The 12,535-nt window shown below is 41.4% G+C and overlaps 1 protein-coding gene across 1 annotated transcript in view; it reads left to right on the forward strand.

Annotated features, from left to right (window-relative positions):
• The window catches only part of KIF23 (kinesin family member 23), a 1,082,389-nt gene that overhangs the window by 634,146 nt on the left and 435,708 nt on the right, over positions 1-12,535 (forward strand). The window contains exon 15 of the mRNA XM_044076375.1: positions 102-221. Coding sequence (XP_043932310.1) covers positions 102-221 — 120 coding nt within the window. The remainder of the gene's footprint in view (positions 1-101; positions 222-12,535) is intronic.

Raw genomic sequence — 12,535 nt, forward strand, 5'->3', positions numbered from 1 at the left:
GGGATCCCTGGGGGGGAAATTTGGTTTTTCAATAGTTAGTTTCAGCAAAAGCAAATTTGCTGATCTGCATTGGTTTATGAACTTGGATTACTTTATTTCAGATGGTGCCCTATCGAGATTCCAAGCTGACTCATCTTTTTAAAAATTATTTTGATGGGGAAGGAAAAGTACGAATGATTGTGTGCGTTAATCCCAATGCTGATGACCATGAAGAAACATTGGTAAGTAACCTAGATATGCTTAAGTGATTTGTTTTCAACTTTTATTTTGTATTGAAAGGTGTGTGAAAGCTATGTATTTCACCAATATTCTGTCCAATATTTGTTCCTCTTCTGGGTGTGGTAACTTACAGGGATCTCTCAGAAACATATATCTTCAGATGGTTAACGTTAGTATTTTTGAGATGATATCCACAGGCTAACCAGTAAATAGCATTGCCCATTTATTTGCTATTGTCATTATTGTTCTGGATGTTTTTGAATACCTCTTGTTCATATTTATTTATTTATTTTTGCCATTCTTTTCCATGCTCAGTTGTCATCGGTCAGTGGATGTTAGTCTGTTTTGCACAGTTTAAAGCAGAATGTCTCGATTTTGTAAATGGGTAGGAAAATTATTCATATTTTGCTCTCGTTAGTGTGTGCAAGCGTGTATATGCATATATCTTTCTGTATATGTAACGTGTGGAAAATCTGTATGATAAAAAATGCATTATATGTATCCGTGCTGTGTCTGTATATAATGTACAGACTTCTTGTAATGAAATCCAAATAGTGCTATAGTTGTATGAATTGGGTGCCTTTCCATGAATTTTTTATATGCTAAATTTCTGTATGTTGAAATGAGTTGCTTGACCTATTCTAAGGGATGAGGTCATATATAAAAAAAAAAAGGTTAGCATTTGACCTTTTCCTAGAGAATGTGGCTTGTACTGCTGATGAGTGGCCAGTCCCTATCCTCTAGTTCTTGCTCCTTTATTTTGTTGGATAGTTTTTCCCATTCTTTAGTATGACTGGATGGATGAATGGTCTGGCCCATAGTAGCTCAGGAGACTTTCCTTGCATATCTTATGTCCCCTGCCCATCCCAGACACCAGTTATTGTACTGCTTTCTTGCAGTCAACCCTTGTCCCTCACAAGATTCTGTTTTTTGATGCATAATATGCTAGTTTCTAAAGTCTTGAATGTGGTGTCTTTTAATCAATTTTATGGCGACTTGAAATAACTTAATGATATGTTTCTACACAATTCTTCGTAAGACATAATTGTGGGTATTTTTTTTTCTAATGACTAGTGTACTCTGTGGTGGTACCAGCATCTTGTTTTGGATGGTGTTACTTTTGGATAATCTGAGGATGAATGTCATTGTTGTACTGGTATGTGCTATGATGCCAGTTCCTTGGGCTATAGATGGGCATCCTGTTAACATTACTGCCGTTTGTTTCTCTTTCATTTCTGAAGTCCTTGTGATACTTTGGGCAGTTAACTTGTGACGGAAATGAAGTATCACAAGTAAATGGTTTCTAAGACTGATGAGGTGCATTTGGTGCCTCCTCTACCTGCCTCGTTCTGAAATTTTCCTTTCAATACACTCCTTGCAGACCTTTTAGAGGCTGTATTTATTCACAGATTTTTTTTTCATTGACAAATACTATTCATTTAGCTCCTTCAACACATTTCTTTTCCTCAAATCCCTGAAAGTTCTTTTCATTCACAGTCCTGTGTGCTCCGCAGTCCATGCGTTACACTATTACCACTCATTTTGGTGTCCTTTTGTTTATATGCAAGTACTAGGCTAGCTGCCCTTGCAAGCCATTTTATCGTATTCCCTCCAGTGGAGCTCTGGAAGTTTGCACTGTAACTTCAATGGGAGACTCTTTAACTTTGTGATTAAATTAAATTTTGTCCTTACACTTCAAACAAATGTTCATATATCTGGAACCATAGGGGTCACTAAAGAGTTGTAAGTGGCAAACTCATCAGTACAAACTATTTTTATAGTAGTATTCTTTACGTTCTAGGTCTTGAACAAGATTTTATAAGTCACAGTAAACTTACAATATCTCGGCAACCATTCAGGTTACACACATACTGTCAACAGCATTTTGTTCATCCAGCTGAGTTTTCATAAGAGACTAAGCAGTTCTGTGTCGCTTGGTTGTTGAAATACTTAGAAAAACAAACTTTGACAATAACTCTGGTTCTTAATTTTATTTATAATCTTTCTTTACCTGCACTAGGTACAGGTCAAATGTCAGTATAGTTTGCCATTGTGTCAACTTCAAGATTAAATGTGTTAATACTTTGTAGCATGATTCTGGAATTATTAATGCAAATATGAACAAGCAATATTTGACACCTAGAGGCATCAAAGATTGTAACTACAGAAACACCTGGAGGTGTCACTTGGCCTAGCCAATTTACTTTTCAAAAGTGACAAGTCCTGTACCTTGAGTCTGTGATGTAAACACCTTAAACATTGTGCTACTCCTCCGACATATCATACATAAGTTCATAGGTAGTTACCAGGCTTGCAGCCCAGGGAGCATCTTGTATGCTTCTCTGTTGCTGCTCTCAAGAGATGCTTGCACACTGCCACATAATGTATAATCTTCCTAAGTAGCACACCACTGTACAGATTTGGGTAACGCAGGTTCTTGCTGCTATTGATACATATGTTGTTATGCAGATTTAAGATCTCCTTCCTTTTACCCCAGGATGGGCATACACACACACACACACACACACAACCTGGAAGTACTTGAATTCTGTTACTGTGGCCTGCATAGCTTTTAACCAGTTGGACTGCAATCTTAACACATTGTACTATAGATTTGTGTGTATTTTCACTATACTCTGGGCACAGATGCCAAAATATTTTCATTATCTCGTTGCCAGCCAAGGAGTTCAAAGTGTTGGACATGGTGAGTTGAAGACAATCATAAGGCCTTCTTTTATAATAAAAACCTGGAGAGGAGGAAACCAGATGCTGCTCAGAGCTAGTTCAAAATGTGAGAACGGATAACTGGTGCCAGAGCCACGGCCTAAAGTTAAATGCCAAAAATGCATAGTCATACCCTTGAGGAAAAACCAGTTTACCCTAGCTACCATGGAGGTGGGTCCATCCACTGAGCACAGAGTTATTTATCAGGGACTGGGGACCCAGGTTGATAGTAGTCTGTCATTCGACACCCATGTAGCTAAAGTAGTTAGGAGAAGTACCTACATTACCCACCTGCTGTCATGAAGGGATTCTTCTCATCATCAGATCAAGGATCAGTCATAGTCTCTCTACTCATCACCATCAGACCAATGATTGAGTACAACCCCCCATTCGTATCTGACCCGACCAGACACAGCTGGAGGCCACAGGTTCCTCAAAAAAAGGGATAAAAAAGGTCAAAAATCCTGACCTATGCTGCCCGACTGAAAAAACTCCTCCAGCTCTAGTCGCCATCAGTCAGCTCAGAGGTACAAGGGGTGATCTTGCCACAACCACAAGGCCATGTCAAGCCAGATTTGATGAATATGCTTCACCTCAAAAAATCTCAGAGCCACACAAGGCGGGAGACTTAAACCTTGAGGCTATTCAGTAATGGGGCGGACTGGAGGGATAGATTCCCAAATCAAAGACTCCCTATGCTGTGGAACCTGCACCCGGGAGGCAGTGAGGCCAGAGCACCTTGTTCAAAGAGCCTTCCCTGCTATAAAAGGGCTGAGAAGCAAAACTTTGTGTTGATGTACATATTTCCAGCCCTGCCTATGGAATAGGTGATTTAAAAGCTTTTTAGCCTTGCTGAGTCTTAATTCAAGGAAAAGGGAGGTAGTGCTGTACAGAGGGCCTTGATTTGGTCCTTTATTGCTTTGAGAGTGCTGACATTTGGCTAGGACAGGCTTAGGCATGCGTTTCCACAGGATGACATGGCTGGCAGTCTTTTCCCTTGAAGTTGCAGCCAAAGACTTTCATCTTAATTTGCCTAGTCTGTGGAAAGGTTGCTTTCATCTAGCTTCCCGTACAACTCCCCTTCCCATGCCCTTTGTGCGATGAATTATCTGGGACAGGTTAACTGGCTCTGCAGTCGCAGACCTGACTGTTACCCATTGCTACAGAAGAGTCAAATCCTACATTTTGTCACACAGGAATCAACCACATTATGGAATTTACTACCCCCATCTGAATTTGAGCTTTTCTGAACAGTCTCCACAATACTGTTGGGAATAAACTGTACTCCTTATACTTTGGAGACTGTTGCTGTTAGAGCAAGGCTATAGGCTCTACTATTTTTCTTCTGAAAGAGGCCAAACGTTTCTGCAAATTGTGGACTTTCCAACAGATCAGGATCTAATATCAAGCATCCTCTTTGATGGCACTTTGGTTAAGTGCTCTGCACCAGTTGTAGTCCAGAACTTTACTATAAAATCTCTTGTATGAGGATGTCAACTCTTTCCTTCCAATGCACAAGATGATGCGGTATGACAGCTATGTAAGTACACACATTCCCAGACTCTGCCAGTTATTTTTCTGCCCCTGTTGTAATGTATAGCTTGAATTTGTCCTGAAGTAAGTCTGGAATTTGCATGCCCAAATATCTACAGCTGAAGAAAAGACAATGTGGACATTTGATTACCCACCAAGACCCTCAACAGCATTGCGTTTTTTGTGTCTGGGAAAAACATGTAGACTGCTACCACAGGTCCAGTGAGTGACCTGGATGTGAAGAAGGGCAAAGTTGTTTGCTTACTTTTTGGTATCTGTTCACCAGGTTAGTCCAGCTGTGCCTAAAAACACCCTTTTTCAGTGGATGCTGAGAAAAAATCTCCAGTACAAACATGGGATTTACATGCAAGGATTACACTTGTAGGGGGTTATAAAGCAATGCAAAGTCAGGACCGATAACAGTACCAAGGAAGAGAGAGATGTGTACTATTGTACAGTACAATGCAGTGTCATGAATTTTATCTTGTAATGCTGAAATGACAGAGCTATAATTATACTGGTTTACAAAAAAAAATGGAGTATAAAACATAAGGTGAAAAAAAGAGTATTATAGTGTATAAACTATTGAAAACAGCTGAAATGTAGGTTGGTAGGCTGACCGTAGGAAAAGGAGGAGATGAAGTCTGAAAGATAAGAATACAGAAAAGATGAGTGAAAAGTGTAAGAGAGAAGTGAGTATTATAGGTAGACGAAGAGAATGAAGGATGGTAGAACTGTAGAAGGATGTCTTGTAAAAGAAAAAAAAGTAGAGAAGTGAAAAAGGCCAGAGTGGGTTGATGAAATAGAAAATTGATTTAAAGTTGTCTTAATGACCGTGAATGTGGTGTGTTTTACATTTCCTCGCATGGAGAGTAACCAGGGAGTTTTCTTCACAGCTGACTCAGAACTCATGAGTACTATAACATTGTCACAAGGAAAAAGTCAAAGAACAAGATGAGGCTGGATTTGTCTTTTGTTTTAGTCTAGTCTTCAAATTGTCCTTTGATCCTTGCAGGTGAAGAACTCCAACTGTTGAATGTTTGAACCCAAATAAATTTCCATCTTTTGATGTAGTATGAATGTTTTGAGAAACTGCACCTTCATTTCTCTTCCTTGGGATTTCTCTGTTTTTTGCGTGATCCTGTATCAATATTATTGGCAGGAGCCTTTGGCTGACTGGTCTGATCCCAGAGAGATGCAATACCTTGAACCATGATATGTGGTATTTTGGAACCATGGATATGATGAGGGTAGAAGACCTCAGAAAACTGACAGGCAGATGGGTTCAACAGTATTGCAGGCTTTGTACAATACTGCCATGATGAAACACGAGCAGGATGTAGAGGATGACATTCCCAATTTGCTGTCAAGTGCTTGTTTGCTTCATCTCCTGGGGTCACATCCTCTGGGTACTAACAAAAGTATGATATGCATTTTTTGGTGAGGGATGAGATTCATTAAAATGGCTGTTGGTCTGACTTAGTGACATTGAGGAGCATCACAGTCCGTTAGGTTCATGGAGTAAAGCTTCTGTTTCTTTTCAGCTGGTCAGTAGAAGTAATTTGAGAACCAACTGAGGATGCCTCCTGAGCAGTGCCAGCAGGTGGTGTGCCAGGCATATTTGGTGGGAAATGACATGAAATGATGGAGAGGTCTCTTTCATCCTGCCTGGAAATGCTTCTGCCGGTCAAAGATGAGCACTTTTGCTGATGATATGAAGATTTGGCCTTTCCTCCTTATCTTGCCACCACGGCAGTCCTCACCAGGAGAGGTGGCTTAGAAAATGTATGCATGGTTGTAATTAACATTTCTGGTAAACAGCATTAAGTGTTAAATTTTATTTTTGATTTGCCGGAAGAATGATTTGTGTGTGGTTAGGGTGAACATTTGGGGCTATGGACTAGGCACAATCTTTGTGTGATGTGATTTTATGATGTATGGTGGGACAGAGTGCATGCAGCTTCGGTTAAAGGAGCAAGGAGTGGATGCACTCATAAACCCACCAAGAAGGATTCCCTAATAGACTAATTCATAGATAAGAAAGTAGATTTATTTTTGTTATAAAGCATTTGTTGTAACGATTTTTCATTGCTGTTGTTTTTCTGGTCTTCAGAACAAAAAAGTGAAATGATTCAAGCTGCATTTTCAATGGTAGCATTCTTAAACTCTTAAATCTTGGGAGAGGCTGACTACTTTGGCTTCTGAATGGTGGATGATAATGTAATTAATTCTGAAGTGTTATGACTACAGCGCCCCTGTAACAGTTGATACTCTCTTATTTAAGTGTATACTGTTATGCCGAGTACCTTACCAACGTTTTTCGTTTAATGTTTAGGCCAAACAAATCACAGGTTTGCCATTAGTCCTCTAAAGGGCATCAGTAGTAGTATTAGTATCCAGAGAGGCACTATCATGTTGAAAAATAGAACACACCATGTAGTGGATATGCAGACATCAGAAGTGAGCATTACACACCTCAATTTTATATCTTGTAAATCTGTAGGAAGTTCACTTCAGAGCAGCATAACTTTTTATTTTCTTGTAATCATGTGTGTACTTTATTCTAGAGAAGGAAATAAAAATCTTGATGGTAGGATAATGCCTGTACAGCCCTCAAAGTTGTAACTTAAATACTTGATCCAGTAGTACATTCTAAGGGATAACATTGCCACTTGTGATTTTCTTCGTGTTTCACTGTTGCAGTCATTACATTTGGGTAATCTGCTGGCAGGTTGCTCTCAGTCGGCCTGATTAACAAAGTCTTGGGTCCTGCATTGGTTACTGTCCCTTCTTCCATGACATCAGATCGTCAGGGGTACAAAACATGCAGCTGACGCCATTACATCAGTCTTTCTTGCTGTGCGGTGCCTGAAGTAGAAGCAATTCGCAAGTGCCGGTTGGCCGACTCCTGAAATTTTCGTTTTAGAGTTTCAGAACCGAAGTCTTCAACTAAAAGCCAAGTACCCCATTGGGGAAACTTTTTCTTGCTCCTTACCGATGTCAGTAAAAGTTGTTAATTGCATTACTTGTGGGAAGCAAATACCTCATAAGGATTTTCATTTGTACTGTATTCCTTGCCTAGGCCCTGATCATAACATAACTTGCTGTCGGTTTTGTACTAAATTTAATCAATGCACTATTAAACGTCTGTATATTTTTGCTTCTAATTATTTTGATTCACGATTTCATTATCCAGAAATGTCGTCTGTTATCAATCAGACTACCGGAATACCTAAAAAACGCAAAGCAAAAGATAGAGGCTGTCGAGGTCCAAAACTGCCGATGCTTCTCCTAAACTAGTCCCCAGTTCGCTGGTACTCAGTGAGGTGCTTTTGCAGCCCCTGATACCTGCTACTTCTGATTTGCAGGCCTCTGCTGAGACCCATTCAGAGTCTGGTATGCCGCGAGATGCTTCACTTATGGAACCCGCCACTGTCTCTACCTTAGATGGGTCTGGAGCCGCTGTGCAGGCACCGGCTTCTGAGGGTGTTTTCAGGCCTACAGATTTGCATATTAGACCGACGCCATCTTCAAAACGAAGGCCAAAATCTAAATCTATGTCTAAAAAGATGACGCCTGGGCCACATGTGCAGGCCCCTATGCCTAAAAAACAAATGATCAAAATGGCTGAAGATTTAATTACTTTAATCAGGGTGATTCAACTCCCTCCTTCCAAGAAGCCTAGGCAAGACATTGATTATGAAACTTCTGAACAGGATTCTATTTCTTCTGACTCTTCTAATGAACAGGATTTGCCTATACCTACTTATGAGGACTCTGATGCAGAAGATTCCATTCCTCTGCTTCTCCCCCTGAGGATTTTTCTTTTGGGGAAACTTTACATACCTTAAAGGAACTTTTCCACTGGGAAAGTCAGGATTTCTCTGCATCTAAAAAGAGACTTGGGGATTTTATTCTTCCTCAGCATAGGCCTTTGGCTATAGCTCCTGTTCTAGACATTGTTGATTATGTTTTTTGAGAATCTAGTATGGCTCCCGATTCTCTGCTCCTTGTAAGCCAGGCAGATACTACAGGGTTCCTGACTCCCACAAATTCCTTTTCAAAAATCCTATTGCAGATCCTGAAACCATTTCTCAGGGTTCCAAGAGCATTAAGGCCTCTATTGCTAAAAATCATACCCCTTCATATAGAGGTTCCAGGGTGCTGGATAGATGGGGTAAGAAAGTTTACACTTCTGCAACCTTGGCAATCAGGGCTTTAAACTGTCAATTTCATATGCTTAAATATCAACAGCATATCATGGGTCTGTTTAAACAGAAAATGGATGTTAATTTCTGACTCTGTGGAAAATAAGGATTTGCAGGATTTATTGCATTCAGCTGAACAAGTTGGAAAACATACTTTGCAATGTGGTTTTGATTCTTTGGAGGCCTCTTGCAGGGCTGCTGTAACTGGGTCTGTGCTAAGAAGGCATGCTTGGCTCAAAGAGCAAACTCTGCCTGATGATGTTTAAGCAAAATTGTTGGATGCTCCTTTACAACAGGACAGTCTCTGGTAATAAGGCTAAAGATGGAAGATAAATCTAAATCAATGCAAACTGCGAAAGATTTCTTGCAAGTGCAACCTCTTAGATTTAGTAGATACTGGCCTACTAAAAACTGGTCCTTTCCAGTTCCTTCGAGAGCCACTCAGGTCAAATCCAGACATTCCAAAGGCACCAGGTTTCAGTCACAAGGGACTTTTAGAACAAAACAATGGGGTGCCTCCACCTCCAAATCTGGAAACAACAAAGCACCCTCCCCTATGGTAAACAGTCTCAATGACTTCCCTCTACACTTACCAAGCACTTAACTTTTAGCCGTCTCTTTGGGGGGAAAACTGGCACTTCATGCAAGAAACTGGCAACTTACAACCCAGGACAAATGGGTTTTAAAGATAGTATCCTAGGGATACAGATTTCATTTCCACACATTGCCAATTCCAAACGGATGGCCAGACCTGCCCCCAAATCAGTGGGCAGAGTCCCAGAAACAAGTACTGTCCCTCATGAACATGGGGGGGCTATTCAACCAGTACCAGAAGAGGAAAAGGGACAAGGTTTCTATTCAAGACTTTTCCTGGTACCCAGAAAAGACAAATCATGGCGTCCAATTCTGGACTTATTTACTCTAAGCACATTTCTGGACATTCCAAAATTCAAGATGCTGACTCAACAGTTGCTTCCTATGCTAGGCAAAGATGCCTGGTTGGTAACTCTAGACTTGAGGCTTACCTGCATATCCCAATCAGGGAACCTTGCAGAATATACCTCCACTTCAAAGCAGGCTACTTGCATTACCAGTTCTCTGCACTGTCCTTTGGCTTATCTACTGCGCCCAGGGTCTTCACAAAGTGCCTGGCTCCAGTAATTGCATTTTGCAGGCAAAGAAATATGCAAATATATCCATACCTGGACGATTGTCTAATTCAGGCAGAAAACAAGGACTTTCTTTTAAAGCATCTGGCATTTGTAAAAAAAAGGGTTCTAACATGTCTAGGGTACACCATAAACAAAAATAAATCACAACTAGTACCCTCTCAAAAAATTACATTCCTGGGTGCAAGCTTGAATACAATTGCCCAGATGGCTTACCTTACACCAGAAAAGCAAATTCATTTGGTAACTTACTTCAAGCAGGTGTCCACAAAAACCCTGCTATTAACTGCAAGACAAATTCTGCAAGCCTTGGAGTTCATGGCCTCCTGCATTCTTCTAATTCCATATGCAAGACTGCATATGAGGAAACTTCAGTGGTACTTAAGTTTATGGAGTCTACATTGTCACAGCCTGGAAACAATGATTCCTATCATACCTTGCCTGCAATTAGAGTTCCTATGGTGGGCAGAGGCCTGCCACCAAAACAAGGGACTGCCATTCACTTCATCCCCTGCCGCCCAAACCCTAACCACAGACGCATCAGACTATGCTTGGGGGGCTCATCTGGCAGGGAAGTACATTCAGGGCAAATGGAGCCCAAATCAAATGCACCTTCATATTGATCAGAAAGAGATGCTAGCTGTACAGAATGCTCTGACAGCCTTCAAGGACTAATTTCATCCAGGACAATTACTGATAAAGGCAGACAACTCCACAGTTGTGATACATAAACAAGCAGGGGGGTACACACTCCTACCCCCTTTGCAGACTAGCCATGGCATTATGGAACACGGCATTGACCTACCAAATACAACTACAAGCTCAATTCCTGCCAAAAAAGCTGAATACTCTGGCAAACGAACTAAGCAGAAATCTCACGGACCCACATGAATGAAAACTAGAAACACGGATTTTCAACATGTTGACAAGAAAATGGGGGAGCCCAGCATATTTTTGCCTCACCCCAGAACTATCTGTTGGACAAATTCTGCACAAGAACTCATCACAAAAAAAGCCTGGAAAGTGGATGCTCTATCATTCAGCTGGAAAAAACTTTCAGTCTATGCTTCCTCCCCGCCTCTGCTCAACAAAGTTCTACTAAAAGTCAAACAGGACAAACCAAAAGCTACAGACTGGCCTTGCCAACACTGGTACCCACTCCTGCACAATGTGTCACACCTTCCTCCGTGGCACCTGCCTCAGACACCTTACTTACTTTCTCAGCAGAACAACCAAATTCTGCACACTCCTCTCCAAACATTGAATCTTGCAGTGTGGCTAATCCAACTAAATTCATCTTTAGCATCCCTCAGCAAATCTATGATGGATGTCATTTTGGAGGCGAGAAGGTCTAGTACTAGATCCTATGCCGACAAATGGAAAAGATTCTGTGCATGGATTCAATCACTATGAATAAGCACAGTTGTGCCCAATATTCCTCAGATTTTACAATACTTAACTGAGATGCTTCACAAGGGGCCTGTCCTTTTCCTCAATAAAAATCCATGCCTCAGCCATTTCAGCTCATTACAACACAGAACCTTCCCTCTTCTCTCATCCTCTGCTAAAGCACCATCTCAGAGGGGCCAAAAACTTAAGACCACCCAGGAGAGCTCCAACCCCTGCCTGGGACCTCAATTTTGTATTGGAAAAACTCACTCTCCCTCCTTTTGAGCCAGCTGCTACTGCAGACTTAAAATTTCTATCCTGGAAAACAGCTTTCCTTTTAGCAGTCACTTCAACAAGAAGGATTTCTGAATTACGGGCTCTTATGGTAGTGGAGCCTTTCATTATTTTTCGTGCGGACAGGGTGTCTCTCAGGACCAATCCATCCTTCATGCCTAAGGCGGTATCCAGTGTGGCTCTTAATCAGACCATTCATTTGCCAGCCTTCTTTCCCAATCCACAGAACAAGGGGAAGCGGATTCTGCACTCATTGGATGTACACAGACAACTTAGATTTTACTTAAACAGGACAAAATCCCTAAGAACTGAACAACTACAGGTGTCATTTACTGCAGGGGCAGAGGGAAAGGCTTTTTCAAAGCAGACTGTTTCCAAATGGATAAGCCATTGTATTTGTTTCTGCTATATGTACCATGGGTAAAACTATCCCCCAGGGGAGCAGATCTCATTCCACCAGGGCTGCATCTACGTCTACAGCCTTTCTCAGAGGTGTTCCTACCAGAGACATTCTAGAAGCTGCTACCTGGAGCTCAGTTCATACATTCACCAAACATTTCCATTTACCTTTCTTCTCTAAATCCAGAGCTGGCTTTGCCATTGCTGTCCTGCAGGGCCTAATAGCTGGTCCTAATGCTGTATAAATCCATCCTCCCAACCATAACTTTGGGAATCTGCCCAAATGTAATGACTGCAACAGTGATACACAAAGGATATAGTACAGATGTCCTTCAAGAATGCAACTGCAGTCATAACATGTGAGTTGTCCTGCCTCAGGCAGCCCTCGGTCGGCCGGATTCCAAAGTCTGGGTCCGACGTCGGCTGATGTCGCATTTCTCTCCGTCAGAGCAGCTGGAGTATATAAGCATCAGCCGACGCCATTTTCTTCAGTCTTTCTTGCCGCGCGGTGCCCGAAGCAGAAGCAGTTCGCAAGTGCCAGTCGGTCAGCTCCTGTATTCTACGATACCGAAGTCATCAAAAAAGCTAAGTACCCCGTTG

Source organism: Protopterus annectens, chromosome 7.part0 (assembly GCF_019279795.1).
Source record: "Protopterus annectens isolate FY-2018-M chromosome 7.part0, PAN1.0, whole genome shotgun sequence".
NCBI lineage: Eukaryota > Metazoa > Chordata > Ceratodontiformes > Protopteridae > Protopterus > Protopterus annectens.